Source organism: Mustela nigripes, chromosome 2 (genome assembly GCF_022355385.1).
Source record: "Mustela nigripes isolate SB6536 chromosome 2, MUSNIG.SB6536, whole genome shotgun sequence".
Lineage (NCBI taxonomy): Eukaryota > Metazoa > Chordata > Mammalia > Carnivora > Mustelidae > Mustela > Mustela nigripes.
In genome coordinates, this window is record NC_081558.1 from 59,871,847 (window position 1) to 59,893,347 (window position 21,501).

The 21,501-nt window shown below is 44.0% G+C and overlaps 1 protein-coding gene across 1 annotated transcript in view; it reads left to right on the forward strand.

Annotated features, from left to right (window-relative positions):
• Positions 1-21,501, forward strand: part of SLC41A3 (solute carrier family 41 member 3) — a 59,950-nt gene that overhangs the window by 24,789 nt on the left and 13,660 nt on the right. The window contains exons 3-7 of the mRNA XM_059388305.1: positions 9,279-9,423; positions 12,375-12,521; positions 15,397-15,541; positions 16,610-16,689; positions 19,739-19,873. Coding sequence (XP_059244288.1) covers positions 9,279-9,423; positions 12,375-12,521; positions 15,397-15,541; positions 16,610-16,689; positions 19,739-19,873 — 652 coding nt within the window. The remainder of the gene's footprint in view (positions 1-9,278; positions 9,424-12,374; positions 12,522-15,396; positions 15,542-16,609; positions 16,690-19,738; positions 19,874-21,501) is intronic.

Sequence of the window (21,501 nt, forward strand, 5' to 3'; positions counted from 1 at the left end):
CACCCATAAAATGACACAGGACAGCAGATTGGATAAAATAACAGGACCCATTCCATATGTTGTCTACAAGAGACACATTTTGAACCTAGGGATACATCCAGACTGAAAGTTAAGGGATGGAGAAGCATCTTTCATGCCAATGGGCATCAAAAGAAGGCTGGAGTAGCAATTTTCATATGAGATAAATTAGATTTTAAACTAAAGGCAGCCATCAGAGATATAGAAGGACACTACAACATTCATAAAGGGTCTATCCACCAAGAAGTTCTAACAGTTGTAAACATTTATGCCCCCAGTATGGGAGCAGCCAACTACGTAAGACAACTGTTAATTAAAATAAAGACTCATATTGATAGAGGATCTTAACATGCCACTCTCTGTAATGGACAGATCATCCAAGCAGAAAATCAATAAAGAAACAAGATCATTGAATGACACATTGGACCAGATGGACCTCATAGATTATTATAGAGAACATTCCACCCTAAAACAACAGAATACTCATTCTTCTTGAGTTCACATGGAACCTTCTCCAGAATAGATGACATACTGGGTCACAAATCAGGGCTCAACTGATACCAAAAGACTGAGATTACTCCCTGCATATTCTCAGATCACAATGCTTTGAAAGTGGAACTCAACCACAAGGAAAAGTTTGGAAGGAATTCAAACACCTGGAAGCTAAAGAACACCTTGCTTAGAAATGCCTAGATCAACCAGGAGATCAAAGAAGAACTTAAACAATTCATGGAAACCCATGAGAATGAAGACGCTTCAGTCCAATACCTATGGGATACAGCAAAGGCGGTCCTAAGAGGGAAATACATAGCCATCTCAGCTGCCCTCAGAAAACTTAAAATATCCAGATTGCACCAGCTTTCCTTACACCTTAAAGAACTGGAGAATCCACAACAAGTTAAGCCAACCCCACACAAGAAGGGAAATAATCAAGATAAGAGCAAAGATCAATGAGATAAAAACTAGAGATACAGTAGAATGCATCAATGAAATGAGAAACTGGATTTTGAAAGAATTAATAAGATCGATAAACCATTGGCCAAACTAATCCAAAAGAAAAGAGAGAAGGCCCAAATTAATAAAATTATGAATGAAAAGGGAGAGATCACAACTAACACCAAGGAAAGAGAAATAATCATCAAAAATTGTTATCAACAGTTATATACCGATAAGTTAAGCAACCTAGATGAAATAGTTGCATTACTGGAAAACTATAAACTTTGAAAATTGAACCAGGAAGAAATTGACAACCTGAATAGACCAATATCTAGTAACTAGATTGAAGCAGTGATCAAAATCCTCCCAAAAAACAAGAGCCCAGGACCTGATGATTCCCTGAGGAATTCTAAAAAATTTTCAAAGAAGAAATAATCCCTGTTCTCCTGAAGCTGTCTCAAAAAATTGAAGCACAAGGCAAACTTTCAGACTGTTATTATGAAGCCAGCATTACCCTGATCCCCAAACCAGGCAAAGACCCCACCAAAGGGTGAATTTCAGACCATATCCCTGATGAGTATGGATACTAAGATTCTCACCAAAATCCTTGCTAATAGGATCCAACAGTACAGTAAAAAGATTATCTACCATGACCAGGTAGGATTTATCTGTGGGTTGCAAGGGTGGTTCAAATTCGCAAATCAATCCATATGATAGAACAAATCTATAAGAAAAGAGAGAAGAACCACATGGTCCTCTTAATTGATGCAGAAAAAGCATTTGACAAAATCCAGCATCCGTTCCTGATTAAAATGTTTCAAAGTATAGGGATAGAGGGAACATTCCTCAACTTCATAAAATCTATCTATGAAAAACCCACAGCGCATAACATCTTCAATTGGGAAAAGCTGACAGCCTTCCCTTTGGGATCAGGAACAGGACAAGGATGCCCACTCTCACCTCTCTTGTTCAACATAGTATTAGAAGCCCCAGCAACAGCAATCAGACAACAAAGTTATCCAAATTGGCAATGAAGAAGTTAAACTCTCTCTCTCTTCGCAGATGACATGATACTTTATATGGAAAATCCAAAAGACTCCACCCCCAAACTACTAGAACTCATATAGCAATTCAGTAATGTGGCAGGATAGAAAATCAATGTACAGAAATTAGTTGCTTTCTAGTGCATAACAATGAAAATATAGAAAGGCAAATGAGAGAATCAGTCCATTATCTATAACACCAAGAACCATAAGATACCTGGGAATCAACCTAACCAAAGTGGTAAATGATCTGTACTCAAGGAACTACAGAACACTCATGAAGAAATTGAAGAAGACACAAAAAGATGGAAGAGCATTTCATGCTCATGGATCAGAAGAATAAATATTGTTAAAATATCTGTATTGCTTAGAGCTACCTATACTTTCAGTGTCATTCCAATCAAAATTCCACCAGCATTTTTCAAAGAGCTGGAGCAAACAATCATAAAATTTGTATGGATCAGAAGAGACTCCAATTGGCTCAGGAAATGTTGAAAAGGGGAAAGAAAACTGGCAGCATCACGTTGCTTCATTTCAAGCTTTACTACAAACCTGTGGTCACCAAGACAACAGGGTACAGGAACAAAAACAGACACATAGACCAGTGGAACAGAGTAGAGTGCCCAAATATGCACACTCAGCTCCATGGTCAAATCATCTTCAACAAAGCAGGAAAAAATGTACAGTGGAAAAAAACCAGTCTCTTCAATAAAGAGTGCTGGGAAAATTGGATAGATATGTGTAGAAGAATGAAACTTGACCATTCTCTTACACCATACACAAAGATAAACTCAAAATGGATAAACGACCTCAATGTGAGGCAGGAATCCATCAGAATCCTAGAGGAGAACATAGGCAGTAACCTCTTCGACATCGGCCACAGCAACTTATTTATTTATTTATTTATTTATTTATTTATTTATCTATTTATTTATTTAATTTTATTTTGACCACTTCTTTTTTTTTAAATTTTTTCAATTTATTTATTTTCAGAAAAACAGTATTCATTATTTTTTCACCACACCCAGTACTCCATGCAATCCATGCCCTCTATAATACCCACCACCTGATACCCCGACCTCCCACCCACCCGCCAATTCAAACCCCTCAGATTGTTTTCTAGAGTCCATAGTCTCTCATGATTCACCTCCCCTTGCAATTTACCCCAACTCCCTTCTCCTCTCTAACACCCATTGTCCTCCATGATATTTGTTATGCTCCACAAATAAGTGAAACCATATGATAATTGACTCTCTCTGCTTGACATATTTCACTCAGCATAATCCCTTCCAGTCCTGTCCATGTTGCTACAAAAGTTGGGTATTCATCCTTTCTGATGGAGGCATAATACTCCATAGTGTATATGGACCACATCTTCCTTATCCATTCGTCCGTTGAAGGGCATCTTGGTTCTTTCCACAGTTTGGTGACCGTGACCATTGCTGCTATAAACATTGGGGTACAGATGGCCCATCTTTTCACGACATCTGTATCTTTGAGGTAAATACCCAGGAGTGCAATGGCAGGGCCATAGGGAAGTTCTATTTTTAATTTCTTGAGGAATCTGCACACTGTTCTCCAAGGAGGCTGCACCAACTTGCATTCCCACCAACAGTGGAAGAGGGTTCCCCTTTCTCCACATCCTCTCCAACACATGTTGTTTCCTGTCTTGCTAATTTTGGCCATTCTAACTGGTGTAAGGTGATATCTCAATGTGGTTTTAATTTGAATCTCCCTGAGGGCTAATGATGATGAACATTTTTTCATGTGTCTGATAGCCATTTGTATGTCTTGATGGGAGAAGTGTCTGTTCATATCTTCTTCCCATTTTTTGATATGTTTGCCTGTTTCGTGTGTGTTGAGTTTGAGGAGTTCATTATAGATCCTGGACATCAACCTTTTGTCTGTACTGCCATTTGCAAATATCTTCTTCCATTCCGTGGGTTGCCTCTTTGTTTTTTTGACTATTTCCTTTGCTGTGCAGAAGCTTTGCACAGCAACTTCTTTCAAGATATTTCTCCAAAGGCAAAGAAAACAAAAGGGAAATGAACTTTTCAGACTCCATCAAGATCAAAACCTTCTGCACAGCAAAAGAAATAGTCAACAAAACAAAGAGGCAACCCATGGAATGGGAGAAGATATTCGCAAATGACAATACAGACAAAGGGCTGATATGCAGGTTCTATAAAGAACTTCTCAAAGTCAGCACCCTAAAAATCAGAGAATCGAGTCAAAAAATGGGCAGAAGACATGAACAGACACTTCTCTAAAGACATACAAATGGCTATCAGACACATAAAAAAATGTTCATCATCACTAGCCATCAGGGAGATTAAAATCAAAACCACACTGAGATACCACCTGACACCAGTTATAATGGACAAAATTATCTAGACTGTAAACAACACGTGTTGGAGAGGATGTGGAGAAAGGGGAACCCTCTTACACTATTGGTGGGAATGCAAGTTGGTGCAGCCACCTTGGAAAACAGTGTGGAGATTCCTCAAGAAATTAAAAATAGAGCTTCCCTATGGCCCTGCAATTGCAGTACTGGATATTTGCCCCAAAGATACAGATGTATTGAAAAGAAGGGCCATCTATAGCCCAATGTTCATGCAGCAATGGCCACAGTCACCAAACTGTGGAAAGAACCAAGAGGCCCTTTAATGATGAATGGATAAAGAAGATGTGGTCCATATATACCTTGGAGTATTATGTCTCCATTGGAAAAGATGAATACCCAACTTATGTATCAAGAGGGATGGGATTGGAAGAGATAATGCTGAATGAAATAAGTCAAGGAGAGAGAGTCAATTACCATATGGTTTCACTTATTTGGGGAGCATAAGGAATAACTTGGAGGACATGGGGAGCTGGAGAGGGGAAGGGAGTTGGGGGAAATTGGAGGGAGTGATGAACCATGAGAGACTGTGGACTCTGAAAAATCTTCTGAGGGTTTTTGCAGGGTGGGTGTACGAGGTTGGGGGAGCTTGGTGGTGGGCATTATAGAGGGCACATATTGCATGGAGCACTGGGTGTGGTGCATAAACAATGAATTTTGTAACACTGAAATGAAATTTTAAAAATAAATAAAAATTTAAAAAAATAAAGAAATATTTTTGGATATATGGGTTTAATAAAATGTTAAAATTAATTGGTTAACACAATGAAGGGATGGAATATGACTGTAAAGATGAAAATTATAAAAAATTCTAAAAAAGGAATTGATAAGTTGGTTGGAAAAAGAAAGGAAATGAAAGTGGAGAGAAGTTGATCTGGCTGGATTCTAGAACATAGCCCTGTGCTAGATTTATGGTATATTTTGGTCTATTAGAAGAAGTTGTATCCCAAAATTTTTTAGATGAAAAAACTATATGTATACAAAAATTAAAGTTAGATAAAATGAAGGATAAGATATGACTATGATAATGAAGTTTTAAGATATTTTTAGAAAGGTTTCATTAAGATATTTTTAAAAAAGGTATCATTAAGGTACAGGTGGTGGGTATTATAGAGGGCATGGATTGCATGGACACTGGGTGTGGTGAAAAAATAATACTGTTATGCTGAAAATAAATAAATTTAATTTTTTAAAAAGCCTTTAAAGAGGAAAGAGGGAAAATTTTAAAAATTAGAATAAGAAATGTATAAAATTAAAAAGTTTAATTAACTTTTCAAGACTAAGGAATCATGGGGAGAAAGTCATGAATTCCATGTTTTGCTTTCCCCTCCTCTGGAATTCCACGGCTCTCCTTGATCAGTGAGCTTGGTCTTAGCTGGATGTTCTTGCTTATCTGTGGGCAAGTCCTGTTGTAGTGATTCTCAAATGTCTTTGCCTCAGGTGGAATTGCACCACCCTTGCCAGGGGCCAGGCTAAGTAATCTGCTGGGGTTTGTTCTTGGGAACTTTTGTTTCCTGAATGCTTTCCATGGAGCTCTGGAGGATAGGAATGAAAATGGTGGCCTCCCAATCTCTGGCTTAGGGAGCTGAAAGCTCGGGTTTGCATTCCTCAGTGCACCCTCAGATAAAAACAATCAATCCCTCCTGTCTCCCTGGTGTCCAGCTGAGCTCCATGCTCACCTGGCCTGTGATCAAGCATTTCTATGTTTTGCGCTCAGCCCCATTTGGAGTCTTCAAACCCGGCAGATTCCTGCTATGCTGCTCTTCCAGTGGAGGAATCTAGGTCTCCCTGGATCTGCCACTTGTGGGTCCCTGCTCAAAGAGCAGTGGTCTGACTGTGCCGCAGATCACAGTTTAAGGTAACCCCAAGCTGAGAGCACACTACTTGGCTCTGTCTCTGTAGTTGGCTTCCCTGCTCTGATACCTGCAAGCTCTGCTATATTCAGACACCTCTAGTCTTTCTGTGACCCCATGGGACCTGAGACTACACTGTCCCTGTGAGGGCTCCACCCCTGCTTAGCCTCTGAAGCAATGTCCCTTAGTGGAGCAAACTTCTAAAAGTTTGGATTTCATGCTCCATTGCTCCACCACTTGCCAGGAGCTGGCCTTTCCCCCAGCGGTCTATCTTCCAATCAGATTCACTTCTCCACACATCCTACCTTTCTGTCCCTAGAATTGTTGCTCTTTTTCTCTTCAATCTCCTGTTCAGTTTGTGGGTGTTCAGAATGGTTTGATAACTATCTAGCTGAACTCCTGTGACCTGATATCATCTCTGTCTGCTACTTCTCTGCCATCTTTACCCAACTTTCTGTATTTTAAGCATTAGAAGTATTGTGCTGTACATATAATTCTGTAACTTACACTTTCAAGAGTGACTTAATAAATGGAAATCACTGAGAATAGCACATAGTAAGCACTCAGTAAATATCAACTCCAGTCATCATTATCATTATTACATTATTCTTTGTTCACATGTGCAAATTTTTCCTGGGCAAATACTAGATCATAAAGTATATGGATAAATTGTAACCAGATCCCCTCCCCCCAAATTCCTGTACCAATTTTACCATGTCTACATTTAAGAGAACCATTTTCATATATATTTGTCAGTTAGTATTTTATGTTATCAACCTTTTAAATTTTAATTTTACCTAGTCCTATGGATAAAAATAGTGTCTCCCATCCATGCATTGATTCATTCATTCATTGGATGAGCACAAATGTGTGCTAAGCACCTGCTGAGGGACTCCAGTAGAAACTGAGATGACACTGACCTTTTAGTAGAGGAAGATCAATGTCAGTTATGAAGAAATAAGATGCCTACTATTAAATTGGGAATTTATTTTAAGTTTTCCTGATTATTCAGGAAGTTGGTCACATTTTTGTGTGTTTTGTGTGTTTCTTAGCCATTTGTATTTCCTTTTCTGTGTACATTTTTCTGTTGAGTTCTTCAAAGTTGCCATTGATTCATAATATGGACTTCATTATTTTGATCATTAATGCTTTATTAGTTGTAAATGCTGGAGATATTTTCTCTAGCTCTCTCTTCATCTTTGAATTTCTGGTATCACATAGAACTCATAATTGGATTTATATACACTTATCTCTCTTTTTATTTATAGACTTTATATGTTTTATCTTCAGAGGGAGTCCCTCTCTAGTCCAAAATCTGAAACATAATTATTCTATATTTTCTTCTATTTCACACTTGAGGTTTTATGTAGTGGTATGTCTATGTGTATGTGTCCGTATGGTATAAAATAGGAATATAATCTTCCCCCAGATAGATACCCACTTTCTCTTTCCTTGTTTATTCAGTATCTACCCATTCCATACTGATTTGAAATGCCACCTTTATGATTATTAAATTTTTATATATTAAATTTTCATATATTCATGATACAGTTCCTGAATACCAGTATGTCCTGCTGATCTGTTTGTTTCTCTGCCAGTACCACCATGTTTTAGTTACTATAGCCTTAAAACTATGTATTGATAATGAATGTGCCAAAACTCCCTCTTGATCTTTTTTCTCAAACTGTCTAGGCTATTTTTGCACATCTACTCATCTTTGTGAAACTTAAGATGAGTTGTCAAGTGCCATGAAAAAGCTTCCTGGGACTTTGGTTGGAACTATATAGGTTAACTTGGGAAGCATTTGTCATCTGTGTAAACGGTACAGTTCTCTGTTTATTCAGCCTTCCTTAATAACACAACATGTTTCCATTAAGACATTTGAATTAGGACACCTGGGTGGCTCAGTTGGTTAAGCAACTGCCTTCAGCTCAGGTCATGATCCTGGAGTCCTGGGATTGAGTCCCATGTCGGGCTACCTGCTCGGTATGGAGCCTGCTTCTCCCTCTGACCTCCCCCTCTCATGCTCTTTCTCTCTCCCATTCTCATTCCCTCTCTCAAAATAAATAAGTATTTTTTTAAAAAATGAATAACTTATTTAAAAAAAAAGACATTTGAGTTACAGTTAACCCTTGGACAACACAGGTTTGAACTGTGCATGTCTGCTTCTATGCAGATATGTTTCAATAAATACAGTACTGTAAATGTATAATTCTTTATGATTTTCTTTTCTCTAGCTTACTTTATTATAAGAATACAATATGTAGTACACATAACATACAGAATATGTGTTACTTGACTTTACTTTATAGGTAAGGCTTCTGGTCAACAGTAGGCTATTAGTAGTTAAGTTTTGGGGGCAGTCTCAAGTTACACACAGGTTTTCATCTGCATAGGATTGAAGAGTCAACTGTCTTGAGAACAGGTGTCAGGATTGATACTCAGACCAAGGGAACCTCATGGTACTAACCTGAGTGAGCAGCAGAGATGTGTCCCCACTGAGATGAAATGGGAACCACAGCTTGGATGGGGGAGAATGTAGAGAAAGGGGGCACCAGCATGCCAAGCAAGTGCCAAGGAAGGAAGGCAGGGAGAGAGATGGAAAGTGTGCATAGAGGCTTCCAAGGTATAGCTGTGGATCATGGAGTGTTTCCATATTGCAGGGGAGATTGGTTGTCTGTGTAGCTGGAGACAACAGAGCACTTCTGCCTAGAGCTGTGAGAGGAGCCCCAAGCAAGAGACTGGTTGCCCTTGGCCAAAGGCTGAGTAGAAGATGATTTCTTGAAGCAAGTGACATTGAACTAGTTGCAGAACAGGAAAACTAGTTTTCCAAAGAATTGGATTAAAGAAAGGTGTTAGTCTTTGTTTTTCCCAGGTTGGAGGGGCCATTGGCAGATTTTGGGGTAAGGGAGGAGAGGTAGAGGTGAATGGCATAATGACCTCTCATGGTCAGAGAGGAGGCAGAGTAAAAGGAGTGATGGTGGTCAGAGGCATGTTTCCTCACATTTCTGATTTCTGCCCTGACAGGTGCAGGCTACTGTCGTGGGTCTCCTGGCTGCTGTGGCTGCCCTGCTGCTAGGCGCTGTATCTAAGGAGGAGTTAGACTTTGCAAAGGTGGAGTTGCTGTGTGCCAGCAGCATCATCACTGCCTTCCTTGCTGCCTTTGCTCTAGGTCAGCTAATCCCCCATCCCAGTGACCGCCTCCTCCTGGCTCTCTCCACCCCCATTCCTACTTGCTCTGCTCTCAACTCTTTGTGTTTCAATTCCTTGAGATATGAAAAATGAAAGCACTAATGATGAAGCCTCACATACCTTCCAGGGGCTGGGGGACAGCCTGTTGGGTTACCGATGCACCTTGAAGATGGGCAGGGAGGATGCATCCCCTTCCAGGCAGGGTGTGTGTGCCAGAGCGAGCTGCTGACTCCACTTCTCTTCCCTCTGTTTAAATAACTGGCCTTTGTTCAGTAGACACATTCATCTCTCCATCCATCCATCCATCCATCCATCCCCTCATCTCTTCATTCCTTCATCCCTTCATTCACTTACTCATTCAGTCGGTCTTTAAACATTTCTTGAGCACAGCTTACATTTGGACTTGTGGTGGGCTCTTCAATCATGGTGGGGAGCAAGGCTCAGGTTTTAACTTCAATTCATCTCTGAAGAGAGGTCTTTTCAGATGGCCTTTGCACAGGTTCTGCCCTCCCGCCTTCTCCCCAGCTGCCACCATGCTCCTCTGCACCATGCACCTGTTTTCCTTATAGAGCACTTGTGAAAATCTGTAATTAGCCATTTTCTTCATTCATTTTCTGTCTCACCTCTTAGCTAAAATGTCATCTCCTTAGAGAGGGACCCCCCTTCTCCAATTCTATTCCTATCACCACACTGCCTGCCACACACCAGGTGCTTCCTACGTGCCTGTAGAAGGCAGGAAGACATGAGCACTGCCAGATATACCCTGTCTTCAGGGAGCTCATGCATGTCAGTAGCAGCTGTTACTGTGGAATGTCACCCGTTCACTCATGACTTGTTACTTACTGGGCATCTGTTGTGCTCTGGGCACTGTTGCAGTGCTGGGATGCTCTGGTGAGTTACTGTGCTGTTTTGTGATGTTGGTGTTCTGGTGCAGAGTGAGACACCCATCCATGAGCATGTAGAATTTCAGCAAAGTGCCAGGTGTCTCTTTTCTGAGCCCTCTCTGATCAGCTCTCTAGGCCTGCCCCCTGTTTGTAATCATGCTTTCTTTTCATGTCCTGTTTATTTACTTCACATACTGGTTCACTTGTTTGTTCATTGTCCAGTCCTCCGCCTGACAAGCATTTACTGTGTGAGTACAGAGCCTGATGGTTATTTTCATTATCTAAAATAGGCATATTACCAGCTCCTAAATGTTTGTTGAATGAATGGGCTTTATTCTGGTTCTCTTCTGGACTGCATGTCTGAGTATCTCTTGCAAACCATTTGCAAGTATAGAAGGAATAAGTGAAAACTATGAATTGGATTTGCATTTACACTTCTGTCCCCCATCTGACTGCTCAGAAAACCCCTTTGGGCTCAGCATTCTGTAAGATGACCTGGAAGGCTATTTGTTGATTTTCCTTCCTTCCTGTGCTAGTGCATATAATCAGGAGGGAGGGTAAGAGTGCAGAAACCCAGGAGCAGATTCACAAACTGTGCTTCCCTGGGTAGGATGTGTGCTCCTGTCCAGGTACCTGTTCCGGTCTGGCCAAGGGATGAGCAGAATGAGTATGTCCCACCCTCTGAAGAGTTAGAGCCCTGGAGATCCTTGACATAAAGTCTCCTCTGAAAACCACACAGTCAGATGATCCAGAAGGCCAGTCCTGTTCTGTGAGGCCATATAGAGAATGCCATTCCTAGCTCCCCATTTTATAGATAAGGAAACTGAGGCTCAGAGAGGGTGTGGAGCTCAGCAGCATGGACATAGCTGGGTTGTCCAGAGAGGTGTAGAAGTTCAGAAACATTGCTGGTGGCTCATCATATGACTCCGCTGTAGAGCCAGGGGGTAATGGTGGTAGATTTTAGTAAGTGCTCTCAAACCAGTGGTGTCTTATGTGGTCCCTGGGGGATTGCTGCCATACCGCCAGCTATGCAGACTCAGCTTCACTTAGAAGTGACCTTCCAAAGGAGAGAAAGTAGCTGTGACCTGGTCATGAAACGTCACAAACTATGGCCAGGTATGGCTATGCTAGTATGGCATGGAGGTGATAAGAATAATTTTATTTAGAGTTACAGAATACTGGGTATAATGTTAAAACACCAATAGCCAAGATATAAAGTGTCTTCTCAAAGACCCACATGCAAGGCTGTTGGATTAAGTCCTAGGCAGTGGCTGAAGACTAGAAGATGACCTATGACCGTCGCCTCAGAATATGGGGTCAGGATGGAAAGGAGGCCTGGGGGAAGTCACCAGTGCAGCACCTGAAACTCCACCCCCCACCCCACTGGTGGAGGCCACCTGCTGCCTGCACCCAGTGGTGGCCCTGCTGGGCTCCTGAGATTGGCCTGTTCCCCAGAGATGTGGCCCCGCTGACAGTACTATAGTGCAATCTGTACCTGCTTCCCTTTCTCTCCCTCCCCTTCTCCCACCCTGGGTGACCCCAACCATATCCTGTGGGTCTCCTGGCACTCCCATCTCCCCAACTCCCCCTCCCAGGCTTTGCCACTAACTCCTCACATGACCTGTTGCACTAAGGCACCTGTTTCCCCAGGGACTGCAATGGACACAAGAGGATGTGCTCTGCCCCTGGGGCTCCATCGTTCAGAGTGGTTTTGGAATCATCTTCCCTGAAGTGAGGGGCTCTGGGCTTCATGTCTGTAGCTCCAGGTGGTTTGGGAGCCCAGGAATCATCTCCATGTTTTCTCCCTATGGATTTGGGTGTATCAGCAAAGCTTTCAGACTGCTCCTTGATATCACACTTGCATGTCACAGGTTCCACCCCCCACCCCAAATATGTAGCCTTCTCAGGCTCCAGCACAGCAGTGAAACTGAGTGTCAGGGCAGCCTGGCTTCAGGCTAGGTCTGTGTGAATAGAACTGAGCTACTGAGCAGCCTCCCTGCAACCTTCTCATCCTGTGCTTTGAGTGTCCTCTGTCTCCTCTCCACAGGAATGCTGATGGTCTGTATAGTGATTGGTGCTCGGAAACTCGGGCTCAACCCAGACAACATTGCCACACCTATTGCTGCCAGCCTGGGAGATCTCATCACATTGTCCATTCTGGCTTTTGTCAGCAGCTTCCTCTATAAACACAAAGGTAAGGGGTGCCCCAGGGAGGAGGGGCCTACGAGCAAGGCTGGGTCTGACATTCGCACCCAGCTTGCACCATTCAGATCAGGCACTCTTCACACAGAAGGGAACCCATGGGGTCTGTCATGGGGTGAGAAATCCTACTTTTCCAGAGGCAAAGCCTGAGGTCATTCGGCAACTTTGTGGTGTTCTCCAGCAGGTACCTGAAGCTCTCCCAACTACTCAGGTCAATAGATACATTGTCAGTCTCCCCCTTAGGACAGGGGTGCACAAGGAGACCAGGGAGGGCTGGAGGCTAACAGAGCTCCATGGAAAGGCAGTTCACAACGGACACATTCAGATCACCTGGGAAGCAACTCCCAAAAAGGAATGCCATAACTGTGGGCAGTGAAGTAGACACAGCATAGGCTCTCTCCATAGGTGTGAGGCAGGAGAAGCCCCAGGCTCCTCAGAGGGTGGCCCAGTATCCTGGCCAACCGCCAAGGAGGCATTTACATATCCTGTATTACAGGCCTTCATGGCCAGAGGACCTCCCTCCACCAGGGGTCTCCCCAGGTCTTCTCTGGGAGCACCAAGGTTTCCTCATGTCCTGGGCCGTGTTGATGGGCAGCATCCCCCTTGCCAGATGGTTCTCACCTTCCAGCTTTCCACAGCTGGCCTCTCCCCTCCGAGCCTCACAGTTGTTACTTTCCCCTTCAGCTGACCACCCACAATTGTTTGGATCTATAAGTGTGGATTCTGAGCATGGTCACTACCCTGAGTGCTGGGGGGCAGAGGGGCATCAGTGAGTGGAGCGGATGGTGAAGAGGACAGTGGGGAGCAGTGAGGTATGTAGTGTCACTCAGTTGGAGGAAATGCCTGGAGAAAGGCATAGCTGCAGTGAAGCCCCAGTTTAGCATTGCCCTGTGGGAACATGAACCCAAAACCATGAGAGATCATTCAGCCTCTTCATGCCAGCATCTTAAGCATACTGACCAGGTACCTGCCATGTACAGTGTTCAGGCACTGGGAACCTTTCCCTATCAGCTCTGGGCCTGGGTCCTTGCCACCCTGGGATATGCTTGCCACTGATATTTAATGGTTGGGAGATTTTCAAGGTTCCTATAAGTGGCAATCAAGGTATAATAATAAGATGACCTAATTTTCTTTTTAAATAAAACTGAATTTAAAACAAGATTTGTGTATGGGTTGATTAATTGAGTTTTAATTATAAAACAAATGCAAGTTACAGGTATCCCTAGACCCTTCCTCTCCACCCTGCTGTACCCCTACTGAAATAGTGCATGTTTCAACACATGACCTACTAAGCTGTTGAATAGCGTTAGGCTGTACATCTCTTGAATTAGACTGTGAAGATACCTTGGGTGTGCTTGGGGGGTTCACTGGGCCTGTGATATATCAGACAAATCTTCACTGATAAGGAGTGAGCTGTTGACCATGTCATCTGTCAGTGTAGTTGGGAAGACAAGCCATATGCAGAGGGATATATTCATCATGGTGGTGGGAAAATATGAGGTGGAACCTCTGCCAGGTTCCAAGTCATTCTAGAAAAATTGGAATGCAAAAGTATCCTGCAAGTAATGCTCCTGTAGACTGCTGCCTCCCAGAGCCTTTGAGATTTCTGCCATAAAGCACTTGGTCTGTAGCCCACCGTGGTTGTGGCCTGCCCTTCCTTGTAGTCAGTTGCTCCAGGAAAGGAATGAACTGTTATTTCTTAGTGCAGAGAAAGACAAGAGGGAGATGCTTCTAATGATGCTGATCAGAGAAAGGAGTATGGGGCAAAGACCTACCTGAACACCTGAGTGCTGAGGCCCACTCTGCAGAGGGGCATGCACTGCCCTGAGCCCAAGCCTGCCCTTTGGATGTGGGGCTGGGGGTGAGAAAACTGTTCTAGAGAAAGCTTGTGTCTTATTCTGTGTGCATTTGGAAGGCGACATACAAACTATAAGTAGAAAGAGAGTGTGTGGGAATGGCAATGATATGTGTTGGGTCCTGGCCTGGTCCCAGGTACAGTCAGGTGTCCCAGACCCAGGTCTGTATTCATGGCTCATACCAGCTCAAGAAAATGACACAGGGGGGGTGCCTGGGTGGCTCAGTGGGTTGAGCCTCTGCTTTTGGTTCAGGTCATGATCTCAGGGTCCTGGGATTGAGCCCTGCATCAGGCTCTCTGCTCAGCGGGGAGCCTGCTTCCCCTTCTCTCTCTCTGCTTGCCTCTCTGCCAACTTGTGATCTCTGCCTGTCAAATAAATAAATAAAATCTTTAAAAAGAAAAGAAATGACACAGGGGCATGAGTTTCTGCAAAGCTGACCATGTTCTGGGCCCTGAGACGCATGGATGCTGAGGAGGTCACCTTGGACTGGCCTCAGCCAGGAGCAGGATGGGCATCATTAATTAACTCTGGCTTTAGCCCTGATTTCTGCATACTGGCTTGAGTCCTGGTGGGCTGTCTCTTCACACTGTAGTCTCTCCTATGCCTATCTGAGGGGTAGTTGAGAACATGAAGTGAGTTTGTGCTTGGGAAGTGCTGAGAGCCAGTGCTGGCCCATGGTCACAATCCTGTAAATGCCACCATTAATACTAATAATTAGGTTGGGATGGGAGGAACTGGAAGAGGATTCGTTCTTATGTCAGGAAAATAGTGAAAAAGAGAAGTGAAGGGGACTCTGTCAGGAACTGAGGACAAAGAGGAGCTTTTCCAGTTGCTTCATTAGATGGTACAAATTGCTGAGAGGTATCTTAGGTTGGTCCACCCTAAGCTGCTGGGGACAGAATTGTCTTGAGCCCTTAGTGCTCAGCCCACCTTTCATCTTTGGGACCCAGGCCATGGTCCAGGAGGCCATGCTCATGTGCCCTGGCACACATCCTGTCTCTCTCCCCACAGACAATCGATATCTGACACCACTGGTGTGTATTGGCTTCATGGCCCTGATCCCTGTGTGGGTCCTCGTTGCCAGGCAGAGCCCACCCATCATGAAGATCCTGAAATTCGGGTGGTTCCCAATCATCCTAGCGATGGTCATTAGCAGGTGAGCATGAGCGAGGGCTGCCACCAGCTTCTACCTTCCCAGGCCTCCCCGGCCTCTGAGACAGGGAGAGTACCTAAGACCCACAGTGCCTCTGGAGTGAGGGGGCACTCATGGTTTCTGTGGGCTCCCCTACTAAGTCCTGGTGCTGGTTGAGTCATGCCTTTCTTCTTTATCTCTTTCCCTCTCACCAGGAACCTTAGGGCTTACTTATTCTGAGAGGCAGCCCTATTCACAATTGCAGGAGCACCAGAGAGCCAGGAAGAGCCAAACTTGGGAACATCAAATGAGTGCAGAAATGCCTCAGTTCCCTGCCCCCTCATGGCATTGCAGGACACTGGGTCTCCCCCTCCTATACTGCCAGAGCTCTCACTGGGCTGGACCCCTCCTTATGCTGCAGGGAGCCCTGTACCTGGCTCTGTGAACACCATTTCTACAGCATGGCTGCTGGTGGGACCTAGAAGGCTGAGAGACTAGTGGCCCCAAGCCCCTTAGCTCGTCTCAGGTCTTCCACCCTGGAAACCAGATCCTCCAGAGCCCTTTCTGTTAACAGGCCTGGACAGGGACCACCCCAGTCTTTTCTGAGGTGCTTTCCTAACTTTGAATCTCAGGGAGAGGCCATTATGGTCTAAGTGTCTTTGCTTCCAGGAAGCTCCTGGGCTCCTTAAACAAACTGATCAAACTTTTCCAGGCCTGTAGGGGGGAAGGACAGCCTTTGCTAAACTATTGGGGCTGGTGGGAGTGAGGTATTATTGTAGCATCTCCAAGAACAAGCAGCATGGGATTATACTCATGCAAGTTCCATTTTCTGCTCGGGAAAATAGCATTACAGTTACAGTTCAGGAGCAATCCACATGGCAGAGCCCAGCCAACTAAGTGGCTTTGAAAAGGAGTTTGACATTTGTTTTTAGTAGGATGACATTATCTGATGGGTCTTCTGGAAAGTGGGAGGGCCTGGTGATGAGATATTTTATATAGAGGTGTGCCAGGTAACTACAGCTACCTGTACACAGGGGCACGAGTGTCACCTGCAAAGTTAAACTAACCATTTGGCCTCTACTTTCTCCCCAGTTTCGGAGGGCTCATCTTGAACAAAACTGTTTCTAAACAGCAGTACCAAGGCATGGCCATATTTACTCCTATCATATGTGGTAGGTATGGGCAGCACCATAACCCGGGGCCTCTGGGCTGCACTGGCCCCCAGGGCTGGGTCAGTGGGATCTAGACAACAGTGACTTCAGAGATCCGGCTCCAGGCCCTGAGAGTCTTGGCCATTCTTCTACTGGGCAGCGGCTGCTGGGCTGGTTTGTTTCAGGTGGAAGGAGACCCTTGGGGAGAAAGTCCTGCCCACTGCTCCAACAGCTCACACCCTTTTCCTCACAGTCACCATGGAGACTTGAGCCTTCCCCCAGAGCTAAATCCCACCTGTTGAAGGCACCCAGTGTCTACGCCAGGATTCATTGGAACATGCAGATGAAATGTGGCCTTTAGAACTGGGATGTTGGCTTTTCATGGTTTGGTTTTTTTAAAAAAACTTAGATTCAAATAGAACTTCCCTATGACCCTGAAATTGCACTCCTGGGTATTTACCCCAAAGATACAGATGTAGTGAAAAGAAGGGCCATCTGTACCCTAACGTTTATAGCAGCAATGGCCACGGTCGCCAAACTCTGGAAAGAACCAAGATGCTCTTCAACAGACGAATGGATAAGGAAAATGTGGTCCATATACCCTATGGAGTATTATGCCTCCATCAGAAAGGATGAATACCCAACTTTTGTAGCAACATGGACGAGACTGGAAGAGATTATGCTGAGTGAAATAAGTCCAGCAGAGAGAGTCAATTATCATATAGTTTCACTTATTTGTGGAGCATACCAAATAGCATGGAGGACATGGGGAGTTAGAGAGGAGAAGGGAGTTGGGGGAAATTGGAAAGGGAGGTAAATCATGAGAGACTATGGACTCTGAAAAACAATCTGAGGGGTTTGAAGTGACAGGGGCGTGGGAGATTGGGGTACCAGGTAGTGGGTATTATAGAGGGCATGGATTTCATGGAGCACTGGGTGTGGTGAAAACATAATACTGTTACGCTGAAAATAAATAAATTTAATTTTACAAAAACTTAGATTCATTGATGACATTTGAAACTCAGACATTTGTACATAAAAATCTGGATTTCTGTCTTCTTAAAAAGCAAGGCTGTGACAGTATTGAATTTACATTCTGGGTGAGGTGAGAATCAGCTGCCACTGAGATAGGGCTTATGCTATTGCATTGGCCTGAATCCCCTCCACTCCCCATTGTCTTTCACCAGACCCTTCACTGATTAACCTTTTAGACTTAGACCCTGTGGGCATAAAAGGACCCTTCTATGAACCAAAGTTTGGTTTGTGTACATCTTCTGATAAGGATCTGTAAATGAGACTGACCAGTCAGGAGAGGATCCAAATGTGATAACATACTGCACACTTCACTTGGTCCCAGGCTCTGGTGTTCTGGGCCTGTAGAAACAGGATTCAGGGGCACCTGGATGGCTCAGTCAGTTAAGCAGCTGCCTTCAGCTCAGGTAATGAACCTGGGGTTCCAGGATTGAGTCCCACATCAGGCTCCCTGCCTAGTAAGGAGCCTGCTTCTCCCTCTACCTGCCACTCCCCCAGATTATGCTGTCAATATCTCTCCCTCTCTCTCTGTCAAATACATAAATAAAATCTTTAAGAGGGAGGAAGGAAGGAAGGAAGGAAGGAAGGAAGGAAGGAAGGAAGGAAGGAAAAAGGAAGGAAGGAAAGAAAGAATAGGCTTCAGAGGCCCTTGGGAGCCCCCTCCCCCTACTTTCATGGGAACCCAGGTGATTGTTCCTTACATGTCAGTGGGCCACCCTGCAGGTCTGCTACCAACTGGGGCAGGGCTGGCCTCTCTCACGAGGGGCCAGCCACCAGAGGACTACAGTGGTCAAGTCAGGTCCTAATGTTTAACACTTGGACATATTTCCTTGGATGTCACCAACTCAGATGCCTCTGGGGCCACGAATGCAGTTTGAATGAGTTCAGCAGGTGTGACAGTAACTGGGTAATAAGGAGTGGGATGGAACAGTCACACTACAGAGCATGTTCCTGATGTGGAGTGAGCAGGACCTGCTCAGCACCAGCCAGTTGCTCCCTGGCAAGACTGGAGGTCTGGAGTTGCCTCAACAGACTTCTTAGGAGAAGCTGGCAATTAATTTTAGTTACATTTTTTAAAAGTTTTTTCCTTTTTTTTTAAATCATGTGCATAACACCCAGTGCTACACAACTATTGAATCATTAAGCACTACATGAAAAACTAGTGATGTACTATGTGGGGGCTACCTGAACATAATAAAATCAATCAGTCAATCAGTCAGTCAATCAATTGTGTGGGTCTAGCAAAATAGATCTCAGCTGTCCTCTGCCCACAGACCATTCTTTGTATACAGGGTAGTTAGTTTTTCCCTCTGGAGATCACTGGGCACATCCAGCCCAGTGACGGGTTAATCCCCAAGGGGCTGAGGAAATAGAATGGGGGCAGCCCACCCAGCCTCTAAAGGAAATGGCCATGGGTAGACCCCATCCTCTCCCAGCCCTAGATCCTGGCCCTGCAGAGGGAGCTCAGCATGGCCTTTGTTGCCTGGGCCCTATGGTCCTGGCAGGGCTGGGCACAGTTCATTTCCTGTGCAAACTGGGGTCTCAATCAGCAAGCCCCAGGCCTGTTGCATATAATAGCTCCTTTTCCCTTGTTGCTGTCCCCCACTTTATCTTCTGTCTCCTTCCCACCTTAGGAGAAAAAAAAACCCCTTTCATTTTCTCAGATGTTCCAGTCTGTAATCTGATTCCTGTCACATCCTATGACCTTAAATGGCTTATCAAGATACCCTCCCATAGGCTTTTCTGTCACCACCCTTCCTCCCTCCCTCCCTCTTCTACACCCCCTCCCTGTACCCAACAAATATGTATTAAAAACCTACTTTGCCAGTCACACTTCCTTCACCATAAGAGATAGCTGCTAAGGTGATACCTCACTCACAGGGTCCAATTTACCCATGCTTGGTGCTGAACAAGATCTGTGGTGAAGTGGGAGGAGAAGATAGATCCAGTGCTGAATCAGTCAAGGAAGAGTTCCCGGAGGACATAGACTTAAATAAGAGATAGAACTTAGAGACTGGTGTTCTTTTTCTCCTCCCAGGTGTTGGTGGCAATTTGGTGGCCATTCAGACCAGCCGGATCTCCACCTACCTGCACATGTGGAGCACGCCTGGTGTCCTCCCCCTGTGGATGAAACAGTTCTGGCCTAACCCATGCTCCACTTTCTGCACCTCAGGTGGGTCTAATGTCTTCAAGAGGCCATGTGACCATTTCTTTACACAAGTAAAAACTGCCATCATTGGAATCTGCTCTATAGCAACAGATGTTGAGACCACTGCTGACCTCAGCCCAGATCATCATCATTCCCAGCTCCTCCGCCCTGAGGCCTGACTCCCTACCCCTGCCACTAGTTGATCCATCCATTAATTCAGATATTTATTGAAGGTTTGCCATGTACTAGGTGTCAGGTTGCAGTGATGAGTCAGAGAAAGCTGATTCTTGCCCACATGGATTTACACAATCCAGAAGAGCAGATAAACACACCAAAAAGGAGAATTTAACTACAAATTGTGGAATGTTTTAAAATAAAAAAGCACAGGGTTCAGTTGAAAGAATTTCAGGAGATACTGAGATTTGGGTTTGGAAAGTTCCTCTCTGAGGATGATGAGGGGAGCAAGTGAGGGTGGGTGGGGAGGAGCTGAGTTGGAGCAAGAGAGTTGTTTGAGGCAGGGGGACAGCATGAACAAAGGCTCAGAAGCATGAAGGAGCTTGGTAAGACTGAAGCACTGAAAGGCCAGGGAGGCCTGAGCATAATGAGCAGGGGAGAGGATGGAGGAAGCTGAGACCAGAGAGAGGGGTTGATCACTCTAAGGCCTTGAAGCTTGAGGAAGAGAAACTGGATTCTATTCCAACAACCACTGGAAACCATTGGATGTCTTTCTATATTTTTGTTACCTTTAAAACTTGCATTTTTTTTGCCACTGCATTTTCTTTTAATCATTTCCTTCCTGTTTCAAGAACTACCTTCGCCCATTCTTTTAGGGTAGGTTTCTTGGCACATTTCTGAAGGATATTTTTGCTAGATATAAAATTCTGGGTTGATGTTTCCTTTCAGTACTTGAAAAAGGTGCTGCTTTCTTCTGAATTCCCTGGTTTCTGATGAGATATTAGTGTCATTTGAATTATTTTTATCATATACATAAGGTGACATTTGTCTGTTTGTTTCAAAACTTTTTCTTCACTTTTTAGTTCTTGAGTGGTGATGCACATAGGTGTGGATTTTTTGGGGTTTTCCATGTTTGGGGTTTACTCATCTCCTTGAGTACATGGATTTATCTTTTGCCAATTTGGGAAATTTTAAACCATGATTTCTTCAAATACACCGTCAGCCCCACTGTCTTCTACCTTTCCTTCTGATTATTCTGATGACATGAATGGTAGATCTTCTGTTACAGTCCCAAACCCCCACTCCTGGGGGTCCTGTTCAATTTTTCCCCAAGCCTAGTTTATTCTCTCTTATTCAGATTCACTAATTACCATATGTTTTTCTTTTTTTTTTTCAAGTTCACAGGTTCATTCCTCTGACCTCTCCACTCTGCTACTCATCCCATTCATTAAGTTCTTCAGGGATTTTGGTTACTGTATTTTTTCATTTCTAAATTTCTACATGGGTCTTCTTTATATATTCTGTTTCTTTTATGAGACTTTTTTTTTACAAGAAATTTCTATTTTTCTCATTTGTTTCAAATACATTTGTAATTGCTAGTTTAAGCATTTCTATAATGGATTCATTAAAATTGCTTTCAGATAGTTCTACCATCTGTGTCATCTCATTTGTAGGGTCTGTTAGTTGTCTTATCAAGT